Source organism: Misgurnus anguillicaudatus, chromosome 11, assembly GCF_027580225.2.
Source record: "Misgurnus anguillicaudatus chromosome 11, ASM2758022v2, whole genome shotgun sequence".
In the NCBI taxonomy this organism is placed as follows: domain Eukaryota; kingdom Metazoa; phylum Chordata; class Actinopteri; order Cypriniformes; family Cobitidae; genus Misgurnus; species Misgurnus anguillicaudatus.
Window position 1 is genome coordinate 863,127 of NC_073347.2, and position 17,993 is coordinate 881,119.

The following is a 17,993-nucleotide window of genomic DNA, read 5'->3' on the forward strand; positions in this document are numbered from 1 at the left end:
ATCAGTCCCAAACAAGATGATCAAGTTAAGTTGGATTTCTCGCAATTGATTTACTCCACTTAAACACCATTGTAATTTTTGCCATCTTTGTCACTGTCGCCTTTGTCTTGCTCACTGCTAACATTGCTACTGTAACATGTTTTGAGTCAGGGTTTTATATTATATTAATATCACTTTTCATGTAATGGTGTGAGTGCTATCTTGTATACTTCACAATTTTTTTTTGGTTAATAATGTTATTGTTCATTTTATGGTATTTTATTTAACTGTCATAAACTGTAAAACATAAAAGCGGCTCTACTAAAAAAAAAACGTATTTCAATTGATAACACATAATATTTAAACATTTTTAACTTCAATTATTTTAATTAAACTGAGCAGTGCATTGACTGCTCTAATCTATATCCAAATTTCATTTCGTTGTACTCACTTTTGTGACATACTGTAACCTGGTGTCCATACTACTCCAGAGTTTTCTGGGACTTTGGAAAGGCACCTCCAGCTTGCCCCTAGATGCCCGGGCCCTATTAAGAAAATCCTTACAATTACTCTCTGTGCTTGGACAGCTAATTAGTCCAGCCACTCTTGCCAAAAAGACCAATACACAACAGATAGCTTTGCTTGTTTATTGTACAACACTTACAACATAAATGATCATCTAAGAAACACTTTAGAATACATTAGGCAAAATGCACATGTACTGCAGTTGGTTGATAGAAGTCTAATGATAAATAGCATGTAATGAAGTACTACCCAGACTTGCATATTAGAAGTTCCATCCTCTTATACTTAAAAGAAATATGAGTAGTGTCTTATACATAAAGCCAGTGGTACATAATAGTTTGTTTTAAAATAACATTTTGGGTTTAAAATGAAGAATTCATCATTCATTGTTAAAGAACACTCTCGCTATATAACCCAAACATAACTTTGTCTTTGGTCCATTTGAATGTACTGTCAAATTTCCTGTACTTCATGCCAAGCAGCTGAAATAAACAAATATCTGAGCTTAAATGATGATGCATTCTGCTTATGTAACACAGGCTGTGTGCAATTGAATATCTGTTATGTGGGTCCCATTCTGTGGTGCACATTGCACATAAATTACACAGCATAGTGTCATTTGAAATAACATGTTTGGTGATATTTGTGTTTGCAAGCATATTTCTCAAAAAACTAAACTGGATCATAAAATAAATACATGAAATGCATATCCACACATAAATATACACAAGACAGACATAAATAACACACGCATATGACTAAAGACATAACATGTTTTTCGAGCAACTGCAGTTCCCTTTCAGTTGGTCACTACAATGTCACGTCGTGATCGTCGAATTGGGAACTCGCTTAGAGAGACCAATCTTCTTCGAGAAGCTACCAAAGTGCCAATGACGTTGGCATTCAGGTATTTGCATCTGCTGGCACCGCCCCACTGCGCAAGTATTTAACAAGAGGCAGGTGCAGTTACCAAATCAGTTTTTATAGCCTCGAAAGCCAGTAGTAATCTGCTTTTGAGAAGCTCTCCTATCCTGCTTGGAGTACACCGGTTTGCTGACCTTGGTTGGACAGACAGCACCAAAGCAGACACTCGTGGTTTCCATCTCTTTCTTTTGATTTATTTAAAACCTGAGTTTGAGTGTGTTCATTGCCTCTCCCCTGTGTGCTCACAACTAAGCAACTATGGTGTTTGATCCTAGAGGAGTGAGTGATCACATCCACAATCAACATGTAACACAGGTCTCATCATATAAATACCTTGGGGTCTTTTTTGATGACTCACTAACAAGGAATATCCATGTAGATAATCTCTGTAGTAAGATACAAGAAAGATTGCATTTTTTCCGTTGTCTGAGAGTTCATGAGGTTAATTACTTTTTAAAATATTTTACCAAGCAGTAATTGAAAGTTTAATCAAATACTGTATCACAGTATGGTTTGGAAAAAATACATGTGCAGTCGAGATTAAAGCTGATAAGAATGATACATACTAATGATACATAATTTTACTTATTTAATATTCTGTGTATTTGTGAATTGTATTTGTCTAAATCACGCACAGTATTGTACGGCTGCAGCATGGGTGATTGCCCAAGACAAATTTCCACACGTGGGACAATAAAAGTTTACCTTCCCTTACCTTATGAGAACGATTTCTCTAAAAAAGCAGCACCAGTAGCATTTGTGTCTTTGTCAAGACACCCATTCTCTCGTGTCACGGCGAGAGATGTCATTTCGTCTGTGCTGTTCTGGATGCGGCAAGTACATGGGTCCCAAGGATGGTCAGATCTCTGACTCTCGTGCCTGGGCCTTGTGCACGCTGAGGTCCATCAGGCTAAGGTTTTGAGGGATCTGCATGAGGGAGGGAACGACACAGCTGGCTTCTTGGAATTACATGTGGCCACCAACCTGGTGCGTTGTGAGACCAAGGTCACCGAACAGGCAGTCGGTCATGCAATGTCAACTCTGGTGGTCAACGAATGCCATTTCTGACCAACATGAAGGACTTTGACAAGAACAAGTTCCTGAATGCTCCGGTTTCCCAGGCCGGCCTCTTCGGCAAGTAGGCAGAGAGCTTCGCCCAACAGTTTTCAGCCGCCCAGAAGCAGACTGAGTCGATCACTCAGATCATGCCCCGACAGAAAAAAGCTGCTACATTGGCTCCACAGTCTGTTCCCCCACCTCGGACTACATTTCGGCAGTGCAAGGAAACCAGCCATCAGCAAAATGTCCCGCCTGCCAAACGTGGAGGTAAAAGGACCTGAGACCTGGGACTCTTCAGGAGATGGTGAATGCACCACCATTATATAACGCATAACGCCGTTAGTGCCAAAACGTCACAATAAATGTTTTTTGGTAGGTTCTCGAATTGGTCTCTCTAAGCGAGTTCCAAATTCGTCGGTCACAACGCTACGTCTCCGTTCCCTTCCTCCAGGGAACGAGTGTTACATGCGTAACCCGGACGTTCTCAGGAGCAATAAATAATTTTGCAGAAAATATATTTGCATAAAAGCCATAAAACTAGATATGTACAAAAATGTAAAAAGAGACTGCAAATATTCTCTAGTTAGAAATCTAACCTCTTTTTCAGACTTTATTTAAAGTTTGCATTCTATTCAAGTATGAACCACATATTTCCATTAGATTGTGGGTTGCAGAGCCCAGGGCACACAGTGTCTGATTTATAGGCAGACATAAGAAAGACATTTGGATGAATAGAAAATTTAAGTGATTTTTAAGGCTGTGCAGCATTTGCAGATCAGTAAGCTTTCTTCTCAAGGATTACTGAATTCCAATGATTGCAGATTTATAAAAAACACAGGTTGATGACATAGAATTGAAGCTCAAATTGGATCAAAGCAAAACAATCTTTGATCTGGGCCCGTATGTATAAAGCCGGTCAGAGTAAACTTTTTGTCTTAAGTGTGTCAAAATTCTAAGAATGATGACATTTTACTCTTATTTCTAGACTTAAGAATAAGTTGGATTTATAACGCCTCCTAAGTGTTAAGACTAGGTCTCAGCTCCTAAATTATTTAAGAGAGCTGGAGAGGTCTCTTAACCTAGTTAAGAGTAACAAGAGGGCAGCAGAGAGGCGGAGGATTATGCACTTTACAACAAAGAATGCGTTAGAATTACTTTCATTCAAATGTATTTCTAAAGCACTTTTGAATAGAAAAAATATTGTTGCAGAGCAGAAAATGTACAATAAATACATGTTAGTAGTATATAGACAGTAGAATAAATATAACATGAAATATAAAGAGTATAGGGTTTTTTATACAATGTATATTACATTACACAATATAATATACAGTATAAGATGTATGAAATTTATTCAAGTGCTTGCACAGCACCAATAATTTTTATAGGATTATCAAGACAGCATACTTAAATGGTATATAGATTTGAATAATATAAACTGTAAAAAGTTAAAGTTGGATCAAATTATTGATAACGCCTAAAATGTAATGTTTTTTCAACTTAAATTTTCTCAGTTTAAGAGAAAAAATTAAATTTTTAAATATTAGGTGTTACCAATTGAAGTTTTTAAGTAGAGACGCTTTTACGTTTTGCAGTTTGTTATAGGTAAATAAAATATCATAAAATGTAAATAAAATCTACAATAAAAAATGTGAAGTATCTAAAAGATTTCAGTTACACCATTTAAAGTGATATTAATAGAGTATAAAACCCTGACATATAAAACCCTGACATAATGTTAGCAATGTTAGCAGTGAGCAAGCCAAAGGTAAAAGTGACAAAGATGGCAAAAATTACAATTGTGTTTAAGTGGAGAAATCCAACTTAACTTGATCATCAAAGTATTTGCAAACTGCAAACTTTAGTCTTTCAGCCTGTGAGTGAAATCAAATTATGTAATTCATCATCTTATTTTTTTAAATAGCATTTCGTTTGTCTATTTCATTAACCATCAAAATCGTGTAAATAAATGCATGTACTTATTTGTAATATTGTAAAACATTTCGTGAAGCAAATTGAAATTTAAATATTTAAATACTAATATAATTTGAATGTCTTCATGATTCATAAATGTATGGTGTCACATGCTGTTTTGACTGTATAACATTGCCGGCTTTCTATTGGCTGATTCAGAGGTTAAGAGCGGCCATTTAAGGTTGAAATCATTAGCCATTTCTCAATGTCAAGGATACTTACTTGGCAGGACTAGTCCTTACAAGTCACTTCCTTCAGAGGCTAGGCGAGGGTCCTCTTAAGCATTCGGAGAACACGTTAAATGGAACAGGCTAGCAAGTGCACGTCACTGCGTCATTGAAAGGTGTGCTTTCGGTGCTGCGCGCATAGGATTGTGAGTGATATCAGCGCGTGAAGAGCGCGAAGGATACACATATGCATCATTTCCTGTATATTAGATATTTCTCGAATGAAGGACTCAGTCCTTGGCTGAAATTTCGAGGATCCTCAACATTGGAACAGTCCTTCGACGGACGTCGATGACGTAGCATCCTCGAAAATTCTGGCTTCCGAGGATCCTTCCTTGACATTGAGAAACGGCTAGTGTCCTCAGTTTTTGGCACTTAAGTCAGGCACTTTACTGAAAGTTGCTTTCAGCCTCTTTATAAACGTCTCCTACTCTCAGACTGCTCCTACTCCTTACTAAGATTTTTTTGACACTTAAGTTATAGCTTAAGACTATTCTTAAGAGCATTTCTGAGCATTTCTGTTTTATACATACGGGCCCTGATATTTATGTATCAAAGGATGCATTTTCATCTTTTACTAAGTTTTAGTTTAGAGTGAACTGAACTGAATGGAATTTGCATGAAATATTACATGCACTTTAAATAGGGCAAATAAAATATATTGTGATATTAGCAGCATAACATAACATTTAGATTCTTACGCTTTAGATATTAAATGCATTACCAAAAGTGCATCAACGTTTTATTTTGCAATGATTAAACTTATTGAAACCTTCAGGGTAGATTTAAGTTAGAAATAAACAGTATGAGAAAAACACAACCTCCGCAAAAAAAAGAAAGAAAAAACAACCGATACAGCATACTTTTATATCTGGCGTGTGTATATTCAAAGCCTGTAACATTTCAGGAGTATACAAAAAATATAGATTCTGAATATGACAGCATAAATACTGAAGAACATTCACAAAAGACATTTGTTTCACACAAAGATCACTGTGCCTTACAATAAAACATTAGCAAAGTTAAGCCATTATGAGCTTTGCTTGAAGGGAGAAGACTGTTGTGATTACAGAATAATTTCATAAACACGTCCCACTCGTCCGAGCCACTCTCGTACTGCCTGCCGTACCCTGAGGTCACTCACGTGACAGGTCAGCTGACTGATGCAGGGGAACACAGCTGGCTGCAGGGCAATGAACGTGGGGTCTGGTAATAGCTGGATCTGATTTAGGATTGTAAGGACCATGTTGGTCCATGCCTGAGCAGGAGAAAGGTAAATAAACAGAATTAAAAAAACAACAACAACAACACTACCACCAGTCTTATGAATATACTCTACAGTTCAAAAATTTTAAAAAAGCTTCTTAATAAGAAAATGTATACAGAATATAATTGTGACAACATATTAAATTCCTTTATAAGCAAAATTAAATATTATATTTAAAGTGCCTGGAACACACACTATTATTCAATGTGGTAATGACATTTAAACTGAAACAGGAAGTCAGAGCTGTAACTAGTAGCGTTCCGTTTATGGCACAGTCCAGCAAAGCTGCATTTGACAGCTTGTGAGCACTGCAGTTCTATAAAGATCGAGTATAAGTCTAAGGGTCTAAAGTCTAAGGGTGTTTTTAGACTTTTAGATCAATTGCTTTGTTCCAAAACTGGGGTTAAATGGCTACAATGTGGCAATTTCATCTTGGTTCAGTTTGGCAATATTTCCAAACGAACCAGACTTTGTTAATACAACAAAACTCTCCCCTGCTAAAAAAACAATAGACACCATCACATAAATTCTATTGGTTTAATTGATAATTTTATTGGTTCTAATGAAATATGGCCCAAAACACACTACAGTGTAGTGGTTTTAATGGTAAAAGTTAATGGTTCCTATTGGTATTTTAATGGAAACCATTAGAATTTTCTATAATGGTTTTATTGTTTTTTCAGCAGGCTCCTTTAATTGGTGCATCTGTTAATTTTCAGTGATTCCACTAAGATAAGTTGTCTGTATGGATTGACAGAGAGCAGCTTTGCTGGATTATTGTGTGGCTGTTTTGGTTACTGCAGTTATATTCCTTCATTATTGTGAGTAGGAATCAAAAATTAGGTGGGACAACATTCTTACCGGCTACCTACTGCAGAGTAGGCATGGGTCGGTTTGAGATTTTATGGGTATGATAACCTTAAAGGAACACGCCCACATTTTGGGAATTTAGCTTATTCACCGTATCCCCCAGAGTTAGATAACTCCATACATACCTCTCTCATCTCCGTGCGTGCTGTAACTGTCTGACGCAGCCCCCGCTAGCTTAGCTTAGCACAAAGACTGGAAGTGGGTGGCTTTAGCTAGCATACTGCTCCCAATAAGTGACAAAATAACGCGATCATTTTCCTATTTATGTGTTGTGATTTGTATAGTCAAACCGTGTACAAATAACAAGGTGATATGAGACACAGCGATCTTTTAACAGTATACATACTGAGAACTATATTCTCTGAAGACGAAGCACTGCCGCATGGGCGGAGTGATTTGCACAATTCTGACCGAACTCTCTGCTCCTCACCAGGGGCTTCTCGTGTGCTGCGAGCAGATCACTCCGCCCATGCGGCAGTGCTTCGTCTTCAGAGAATATAGTTCTCAGTATGTATACTGTTAAAAGATCGCTGTGTCTCATATCACCTTGTTATTTGTACACGGTTTGACTATACAAATCACAACACATAAATAGGAAAATGATCGCGTTATTTTGTCACTTATTGGGAGCAGTATGCTAGCTAAAGCCACCCACTTCCAGTCTTTGTGCTAAGCTAAGCTAGCGGGGGCTGCGTCAGACAGAGTTACAGCACGCACGGAGATGAGAGAGGTATGTATGGACTTATCTAACTCTGGGGGATACGGTGAATAAGCTAAATTCCCAAAATGTGGGCGTGTTCCTTTAAGCAAAAATACCACGGTTTCATGGTGTTGCAGTGTTATTTTCAAACGTCTGTGTTTACAAAAAACTTTTCAACTGGACACAATACATTTTTACTTTTTAAGCAACACATGTATGCCAGGTTAAAATAAAGCACTTGAATTATAATATTCTTTAATATATATTAAATGTAAACATCAAATCAATTACATGACATAATTAAATTATTTTTGTGTAAAAGCAGCTAATAACCTTGGAAATGGTATCACAGAAAATTGTAGTGTTTTTGAAACCTTGAGTCTTTAAAACCTCGGTATACTTTGAAACCGGTTTCCGGCCCATGCCTACTGCAGAGTTAGTTTGCAATCAGGCCGGTTGTTTTGGTGCGGATTCGGGTATGATTGTCGTGTTCACACATGCCTTGTGCCATTCCCAATCAGCATCTAGAGCATTTGATTGGACGAAAAGGCCGTTTTTAGCACGCCTTTTATCCACGTTTTGAATGCTTTTATGGGTCTGTATGTGAATTTTGTCAGCTATTAGACCATACCTGTTTATATATTCTTAGGCCTAACGTATTTATACTGAAAGGAAAAATAATGAATTTTGATTTCAAGGGACTTTGAAATGAGTGACAACCAAATAATAAAGTAGAAGCAGCCAATATGAGTACAGAGCAGATGTGTACTCCTTTTCTGTTTAAAAAGCATCTAAGAAAAGGGTGGCTATTTTTAAGATGTTGGAAAATAACATTGTTTTGGATGTCTCAGTCACAACAGCTCCTATAGTAAAATTTGTGTTATCCTGTAGTTTTGATGAATTACTTTTATTCCAAAATGTGGAAAAATATTAAGAACAAGTGTTTCTAAACTTTTGAATGGTAGTTAAAAAATAAATGAAAAATGCCAGTGGGGTTAGCCTGTGCAAAACTCGCTAAATAATGTTAGGGTAGTCTGTGTTGTTATTGTATTATTACAATATATGTTTTTGCTTTGTGGTTGCTTGGGTGTTCTGGATGGGGTGGTATTGCTCTCAGATTTGTGAGTCACAAGAGAGGAAGCTTGCATGAAACTAGCCCTACCTCACAATAGTAAAATGTCTTGTCTGGTGTATTCCTTTTACAGTGTGCTACTCACACTATATTCCAAGTCTTCCTATAGGCCTACCTGTATCTGTGCCTCCGAATCTCTGAGTGAGATGTTGTGGGAACTGGCTGTGGACCCAGAGCGAGGTCTTTTCTCCTGCCGCAGCAGCTCAGGCCCTGCGCTAAAGGAGTGACGCATCGGTCCCTGCTCCATCAACTGCTGGGGCCTCAGAGGCCCTGGGGAGTCTGGGCCCCGCGGGGTCACCGTCTCTGCTCTCTTTTCTCCCAAATTCACATCTTTGCCAAATGTGGCATGGCTGTGCTGCTGCTTGCGTTTTTTGTACTCTATCATTAGTTTGGTGATGGTCTTGTCTGTGGCGATGGTATACAACTTATTTCCGGCACTTTCCCACCATTCCTTTCTACGTCCTGTTTCCCTTCTTTCCCCTCTTAGCTGGGGGACACTTGCACCCAGCCCACTAGAGGTATGTACCTCCTCAGAAGGAGTCTCATCCAGATGGAGGCGAAATCTGTCCTCTGAGGGCGTCCCATGGCCTGAAAGGCCCCCGGTAGAGGGTGTGGAGGTCTCAGAATTAAAAAGGGGCAAGAAGAAAAGTGGGTCGACCCTGTGGGTAGGCTGCTCTCCGATGGTGCTCTCCAAGTCCAAGTGCATCTGGATGTAGTTGTTGCACAGGTCCATGCAGAGCTTGTGCAGGCGTTTAACCAGCCAGGCCCAGTCCACGCTGCTGATGGGTTGCGTGCTGAGAGATGGGATGGGGGTGTGCCACGGGCGTTTCTCACGTGCACGTGGGGGACTCACCTGTGCCATCTCCTCAAAGATATCTTCATCCTCAGAGGAACACTGCTGTGAAGAGTCAGAGCCACCCTCTTCTTCTTCACCCAGGATCTTCTTTACCTGCTCTACAGTGATGTTCTCTTGGTTGGTCAGCATGGCACACAGCAAAGCCTAAATGTGGAAAAGCATAAAAAAAAAATGTTTGTCTTTGTCAAATATGTTAGGCATAAACTAACAGTTGTTAACACAATGTTTCAGGTTAAATAAATCTTTTATAGACCGTGTATTTGCATACAGTTGATTACTATTTGAGAAAATATTTATTTGTAGGGGTGGAGTTTGCCCCATGTAAACACTGCTACAGTGTATATCACATCCCTTTCTGGCTTCCTCATGAATATCAGGTAGGTTTATTATCAGTGCAAGCAGCAAATGTGGAGTCAAGCCCAACAACAGCACAGATGGATAATCCCCAGGGAATGATTCTGACCCTCATGTCTCTATGATGTTCCGATGCAGAGATACAGTATAGTTCTTGCTAAACAGTTGCTAGGGTATTCTCATTGGTTTGCTAGAGAGTGGCTTGGCATTCAACAATGATTATATCTCAAGCCACAAGTAAAACAAACACACACAAGTCTCCCTACGACATTCTGTTTAAGAGATATAGGTTTTTTTCAAAATGTTTGCTAGGGTACTCTGTTGCTAAGGAGTGACAGAACAGATTCGCACATCGAGGAGATCCCACTTACACGATTTATCAAGTGACGTTTCGGGTCTTTTACGACCCTTCCTCAGACTAACGAAGGGCTGTAAAAGACCCAAAACGTCACTTAATAAATCATGTAAATGAGAGCTCCTCAGTGTGCGGATCTGTTCTTTGTTTCTTGTACTATATATTCGATACTGCACCCATATTTGACATGGATGTGCGTGATTAAACTGTTATTCTTGCTGGTTGGTAGGGAGTGAAATGGCATCCATCAATGAATATGCTCAAAGCCAAGAGTAAAATAAGACATTCATGTGCCTCTACAATGTTCTGACACAGAGATATAACTATTGCTAAACATTGCTAGGGTACTCTGTTTGTTTGCGAAGGAGTGAATTGACATCCGACAATAATTAAACTCCAAGCAACAAGTAAAACAATCCCGGCCCCTGTGTCTCTACAATGTTCTGATGCAGAGATATAGGAGTTGCTAAATGGGTACTCTTTTGAGTTACCAGGGAGTGAATTGGCATTTCCAAGCCTCAAAAGCAATTATCCATGATGACTCATGATTTTAGATCTAAGTTTGCACAGTAGTTTAAAAGTTGCAATGAAGCTGAAATATAATTGTTTTAATTTGTTTTGGAATATTGTGGGGTTTTTTTTTCAAATTACTTATCTGAGTGCTTCGTTATGGTTTTAAAAGATAATTCAATTCAATTCAATTTGATTTATTGGTAATTGTTTCAAAGCAGCTTTACATTGATAGAAGCAGGGAAAAGCATAGAAAAATCGACAGATAACATAAAATAATACATATTCAAAAACGCAAATCTCCTCCCCTCCTCGAAACAATCTAGGCAATTAGGAATTAGGAAACATAAACCAGTTTCAAATGATCCAATCAGTTCTCGATGGATGAATTCAAGCTCAAGGTTCAGAAGCCGTTTCACTCAGGAATATATGTCACCACGGGGAGACACTCGCTACTTCCGTTTGATGTCGACTTTAAGCAAAAGTAAAAAAAAATCATATCTCGAGGCCATAAGGTGGCTCTATGATGAAACCGTGGGTGCATGCATCCTCAGGTCATGATTGTGATTACATCTAGCTAGTTTCATGAAGATACGCTTTAGTTTTGTGAAGATACAGCTGTATGGCCATATGGCTTGCATGCCATCAAAGGTGTATATATTTATAAGTTATAAAATATATGTGACCCTGGATCACGAAACCAAGGGTAAATTATTTGAAATTGAGATTTATACATAATCCAAAAGGTAAATAAATAAGCTGATTTATTTAAGCTTAATACTTCATTTAGTTTTAGAATTTCTATTGATGTATGGTTTGTTAGGATAGGAGAGTATTTGGCCGAGACACAATCATTTAAAAATGTAGAACTTGCAAGTGTAGCAAAGCTTAGTTTATGAAGTAAGTTTCTGGCTAATTTTGATTAGATATAGATATTTCCTAACATTCAACCATGATTTTGTTTAACTAAAATATGATTTCACAGAATTATCAAATGCATGTAAGAGATAACTAGAAAGACAGAAAATGTACCTGAAAATAGATATTGAAGCTCATAGCAGACTGGCGGTATAAGTTAGCAGCTCCACAGACTCCTGACACTTTCATGAGCAGATACTTGAGGCCTGGACGAGTGTCAAACTCCCGTGCTGTTCGGTAGGAATCGAGCAGCAGGTCAAAGATGATGGCCAGGTTTTGCATTGAGATGTATCGAAGAAAACCGGCTGGTTTTGGCTCCAACATTGGTGTGACTCTGCCCTGACCATCAGAGCTCCCAGAACCTTTCACAAACTCCTCCAAGAGGACATCATAGAGGTTCTGCAGCAGTACTTGGTGGGAGAGCAAACTTACCACAAGAGTCCTGAAGGGAATCCTACACAGAACATTCATTAGAACTAGCATATTTTTCATGTGTGACAGGAACAGAGGTGGATAAAAATGCTGTAAAAGTCTTTTGATCATGCATGAAACATCCTACTACTTGACAGATATCAAAGAAGGTGCTGTGATAATTCACACATGTCTCTCTGACAGTCCTAAGCTTGGTGAATAGTATAAACAGTTGGGTGAGCATTCTACACATTTTGAAGAAATCTACTCTACAAGATGTTTTCTGCTATTGCTCAAATGTAGTTTAACTTGACACATCCATTTACATTTTAATACGGTTTTAAATACTATATACACATTTCCTGTATTTTCTGAATGTATTCTATTAAAGAGACTGAGAAACAATCATATGTGATCACTATAACATTGCAAAAACAACAAATCTAATTCTGGCATGGTGGCCTAAGACTTTTACACAGTACTGTATGTCCATTATCTTTCAGACAAACACATTTGGAGTTATTTTAGCAAATATCTTTGATTTTTCAAGCTTACAATGGAATAAAACAGGGACAACAACTGACTTTGATGACCAAAAAAGTGCATCCATCCTTCACAGAGGCAATCCACGCGGCACCAATGGGTTAATAAACTTTATAAAAAATGAAAAAAATAGCTTACGGTAATGACCCATCTTTGACTCATGCAACTCACGAGAGTCACTACACAATGTACCCAGGACAATGAGCGCTCACTAGGCTAAAACTCTTGTGTGAGTCGCATAGGTCCAAGATGGCATCTTTAGCAGAAGCTAGTTTTTATAGTTTATAAAGTTTATGAAAATATGATTTTTTTACACAATAACATTTACTAAAATAACTCAAAATATGTTCATCTAAAAGATGATGGACATATGCATCTTGGATTGCTTAAGGGTAAGTAATCATGGGGTAATTTGGATATTTAGCTGGAGTATCCCTTTAAGGCTTATATAATACATTCAAAGATATTCTTTGCAATTGTTGTTGTATGTCGCGCGCATTCATGAATAAAGAAATACAATTTCATCTTTTGTACTTTCCTTTTCTATAGAAATCAAAAGTTCACTTGATGTTAACTTAAATCATGAAATAACTGAAGATGAACAGCACAGCATGCAATTTGTGTTTGCAGTGGCCTTACCCAATTTTTCTGCCAAGCAAGCGAAACAATAGAAGAACAAGAGAAGAAAAACCTCAAATTATTCTTAATTGATTATGTATTGAAAAACATTTTAATTAAAATCTAAATACCTACTTTTTATATAATGGTACTTTTAATGGTATAATAGGATGGTTTCCCAGGCAGGGTTTAACTGTAGTCCCAGACTCAAATGCATGTTTGATCTGTCTTAACTGAAACTACACCGACACATCTTAAAATATATCAGTATATATATCTATAAAATATACCAAAGCCCTTTTCACACAGACATTATAGAAAATACACAGGAAATGCACACCGTAAATATCCTAGAAAGATGTGTAACGTGAAGTCCTCCACTTGGTAGTTTTTTTCACTGCATCGTCTGAAGTTTGCTTACTATCCATTATTTCTCTCTCCAGAAACCACTGGCTTGCATTTTTGTTTATGATAAAACTATAAAGGAGCGCGTGACTAGTATGCTGGTGAATGATCTCAGCTTTATTGAGTTGATATATGACGAGATCCCTTCAGTTTTAAAAAGTTGGACGATATATCTTGTTGCATTTTGGTTTATTATAAGCTATATGAGTGCGTAACGTGCTATTCTTTTATGTTGCTGAATGATCTCCGCTTCAGTGTGAAGAGTGACGAGCTACCTGATATCTGTTTTAGTCCAGATGTGCAGACATTTCTCGTTGTGAATGTTAGGGCCAATCCCATTTCTCTGTCTTACCCCTTCCCCTTCCCCTACCACTTCGTCTTACCCCTAGCCCTTGTCCCTCAAAACCAAGTGTTAAGCGCTAGGGGTGAAAACATACCCCTATGAAATGAGACACCGCTTAAAATTTACGGTTACGTCATCAGTTAATCAGCCGCCGAGTTTCTTCTGGCGTCCCTGTGTGATACAGGACGGTATACGTAAAGCACGTACCGATGTCTCCAAAGCAAGTAGTGTTATGCACTGATATCAAACGAAATTCGCTGCTAACGTTAATGGAATTTAGTTAAAACTGTAGACAAGCATGCAGTCCATTCATGGCTAGTTAGAGAAATACGGGAATGTTGTGCAAATCAGCAAATACGGAAATGTTGTGCAAATCAGCAACGTAACGTTAGCGTAGCAAACTAGCGAAATTTTAAAACATTTAAATTAAGAACATAATTCAAATATATATGAACAGGACTGTGTAGAGCACAAAACAAGACGTTAGTAATTTTTAAATTAATTATTAAGCCGAAAATACTTACATTTATGGGACTCTCTGGACGCTCTGGCCGCCATTTTTGCCGGTTGCGCAGTGTATTCTGGGTACCCCTTGGTTTCAAGTAAGCTCGCGGAAATTCTTGGTTTTAAGGGGTATCTACCACTTGCCCTTAGCCCTACCCCTTGATCAAAACGAGAATTGGGATAGCCCTTACTCTCACGTGAACGTGCAAAACTAAGGGGTAGGGGTAAGGGGAAGGGGTAAGACAGAGAAATGGGATTGGCCCTTAATCTGCATGTAAACCCCTCGTTTTAAAGATCTGAACACATGGTCCTCCCTATGACACGACCCTTACGGCATTGTTTCTGCATCTCAATCACACTGAAGGGGATCGCACACCGGCTGCCCAGCTCAGCGCTGCGCCGCTCTAAAAAAATCGAACACATTGCTTTCTATGAGTATACGCACACCGGCGCCGCCAGGTGGCGCCTGTTCACGCCGCCCAGCTGTGACTCAGGAAGTTGTTCAAATCCCTGTCGCGCCACACAGTGCTACTCACATAGTTTAACATTAAATAACATCATATTTGTCCCAAATCATTAAGGATTAACATTAGCTGCTAACTGCTGTATATTTTGCATTTTGAAGTAGACGCTATCTGACGAAGCTCGCGCTATTTAATGTGCACTTCCGGTTTACAATACCTCCGAGTTCTCCAAGGCGCGACACGGTGCGGGCTGAGCTGCGTGGCCGGTGTGCGATCCCCTTGAGGGTTTTTCGGGTATCTTAGACTAGTCCTAGACTAAAATAAATGTAAGAGTTGTCCAAACTAAAAACAACTTGCACTGACATATCTTCATCTGTTCATCAGTGCCCTTTGTTTTGCCTCAAAATGCACACAAGTAATGTTTTTAGTAAAGCACATTTGTTAAAACTAGTTATATTTCCTAATTAAACTAAGGCCTAGTCCTGTCTTAAAGGCTCTCTAAGCGAATCTGCGAGACGTTAGTTATTGTTGACGTTTGAAGCGTAGCTAACTCCTCCCCCTCCCCCTCCCTTCCGTGCTTTCATGAACGCGCCCAACCCCCACCCCCAAATCCTTTTTGTCGTTTATTGGCTGGAATACTTTGTTTTGTTGCTAGGTTTGGCCACTTGTTGATATTGCCGTTTGTGAAGCCTGGGCTGTCTACAGAGATCGCGTTTTTTTACAGTTTGATCAGCGGACAGGCAGCAAGCAGATAGTGAGGAGATGTTTCCGGTATGTAACAAAAAATGTTTTATGGTCTAAAACGCTTCAATTCGCTTAGAGCGCCTTTAAGCTAATCACTGTCCAGGAAACCTTACCAAAAAGTGGTTAAAACTGCCTTCTTAACCCTGAAGCTTATAATAATGATTTATAATTTCAGCGATTTGGTCGGACTTTGTGGGGCATTTAATCTGGACAGTTTTCAATGACAATCACCTGGGAATGTCACATTTTATTGATTACTTATTCTGATTACATTAATTCTTCAGATGTGGAAAAACAGGTAAAGACTGACTTTTTCTGTCGAACTATAACATGATTTGTTTTAAAGATATACGTTTTTTTTTTTTAAATTATTATTATCACTTGCAATTGTGAATCATAATAAAGTAAGGAAACATTCTAATTGTGTATCTACTAGTTAACAATAGCTTTAACAAAGACCAATAATTGTTGTAAAAATATGAGGAGCTCAGATGCAAAAGCCTCAAATACCTTCGCTTTAGATCCGCTTAATCAGGTCATTCAGAAATATAGGTTTGTTGGCAGAATCCACTAAGAGTCTGATGAAAAAGTGCTCATTTACAAGAAAACATGTTAGATGCACTCAGGGGGTTTTGCATTTGAGCTATTCATATATATTCATATATATTCATTATCTGATTCAAGATTTGATTAATTTCCTTTGGTGTGTAAGTGTGTATTAGTACATGTTAACGATATGCAAATCTCAAAGTAAACAATGGCGCGAGTTATCGTTTCCAACGTAAATCTATTTTCTTGGACTATAACAAACACACGGATTGTAGGCAACTGTTTACTTCCTGGGCCTGTTGGTGTGGACACGACGGTCATTATCGTAATTCTCGCCCACTTGTTGTTTGTTGTTTATACGATCACAAATGCAGTTATGGTTTTAATGTTTTAGTATCTTTACCTTACGTCCTGCTCCAGCCGCGCTGGCAAATTGATCGATCAACTTGGTCATCTGCATTTTCTGGATCAGATTCGTCTCGTATTGATAAGGTAGTAAAGACGATATTGACTCCTGTCAGCATATGTGAGCTAATCTTCCAAACATGGTATGGAGTGTCACATTTCCATCTGACATCAGAGGTATTCAGGCCAATCACAATGTACTGGTAAGCTGGCCAATCGGGGACACAGCACTTTTCAGATCGATAAGCTTTGTACAAAATCAGAGCGTTTGAGAAAGGCAGAGATATCTGGAGCAAGCAAAATGTACGATATGTGGAAAATAATGTGTTTTTTGAACCATAAAAAACACTGCTCTTGGGGGCGCTGCTCTTGTAGCGACTGGTAACACTGTGCCTTGTGTGTTTGAAATTGTTTATGTGGGTTTTTTTGCATTGTCTTTCTTCTAATTTTATTACTACAATAAACCATGCAAACACATTGTATTATACCAAATACACAAAATAATGTTTTTTAGCAACAAACTAGGTGGTCATAAAAAATTGTCTGTAGTAACTGTTAAAATGTTGATCCACTGACCTCTTCTGAGTGTGACCATTTGAATGCTGATCGGCAGGAAGCTCAATAATCAGCACACAGGATTGAGCGTGCTCAAACCCTTCCTTGTTGCTTGGAGTTTTAGGCGAGCACTGTGTGTCCAGCATGAAGACCTAATATCAGATAATACTATTTTATCCAAGAAACACACACATAATAGCTGTTTAATCAAGTCATTTTACCACAGGTAATGTAGTATGCAATTCACAGCCAGAGCTATTAGTTTTATACCTGTAACTTTTCTTTGAATAGTGTGAGTATATTTGTGCAGCAATTGTTGGTTAATGCTGTCTGAGTTAGTCTACGTCTTTAAACAATGTGTGCAGGTACCTGCTGGGCCATGGCACGGATCCTCATATACTCAGCCTCTGCCGAGGGGGAATGTGAGGGAGCTGCTACTTTCACTTCACATGCATCTCCTGTAAAACTGTCTGAACCGCTTCGGAAACAAGCCAGCAGATTCTACCAAAGACCAGAGAACAATTACATCAGTACACTATTCTAAAGCAGGGATTTTAAAACTTCATGATATTGTAAGGATGGTGTCAAATCCTGACTAAAAGTAGCTCAACCCTCCAAATAGCTGAATCCGGAGAGAACCATTTTATAAAAACATTTAAGTGCTGTTGAACCAACATCTGAAATCTTTCTCAAAGACTTCACATCTATCTCAAAGACAAACCAAGAGACTGTGCGGAGACAGAAGAGTCAAGTCTCACCAAGAATACTCACATCTGTTTCTCACCTTGAATCTCATTTATAA

General features: G+C 38.5%; 1 protein-coding gene across 4 annotated transcripts in view; it reads right to left on the bottom strand.

The window, feature by feature from the left end:
* Nucleotides 1–612: 612 nt before the first annotated feature.
* arfgef3 (ARFGEF family member 3) overlaps nt 613–17,993 on the bottom strand; it is a 116,321-nt gene continuing 98,940 nt past the window's right edge. For 2 of the 4 annotated variants that reach the window (XM_073872787.1, XM_073872788.1), the window contains exons 31-36: nt 17,561–17,692; nt 17,213–17,343; nt 13,244–13,252; nt 11,765–12,104; nt 8,773–9,657; nt 613–5,946 (exon numbers count right to left, since the gene is read on the bottom strand). In XM_073872787.1, the coding sequence (XP_073728888.1) occupies nt 5,755–5,946; nt 8,773–9,657; nt 11,765–12,104; nt 13,244–13,252; nt 17,213–17,343; nt 17,561–17,692 (1,689 nt within the window). In that variant the 3' untranslated portion in view covers nt 613–5,754. The remainder of the gene's footprint in view (nt 5,947–8,772; nt 9,658–11,764; nt 12,105–13,243; nt 13,253–17,212; nt 17,344–17,560; nt 17,693–17,993) is intronic. The other 2 variants (XM_073872789.1, XM_073872790.1) reach the window with 1 other exon arrangement.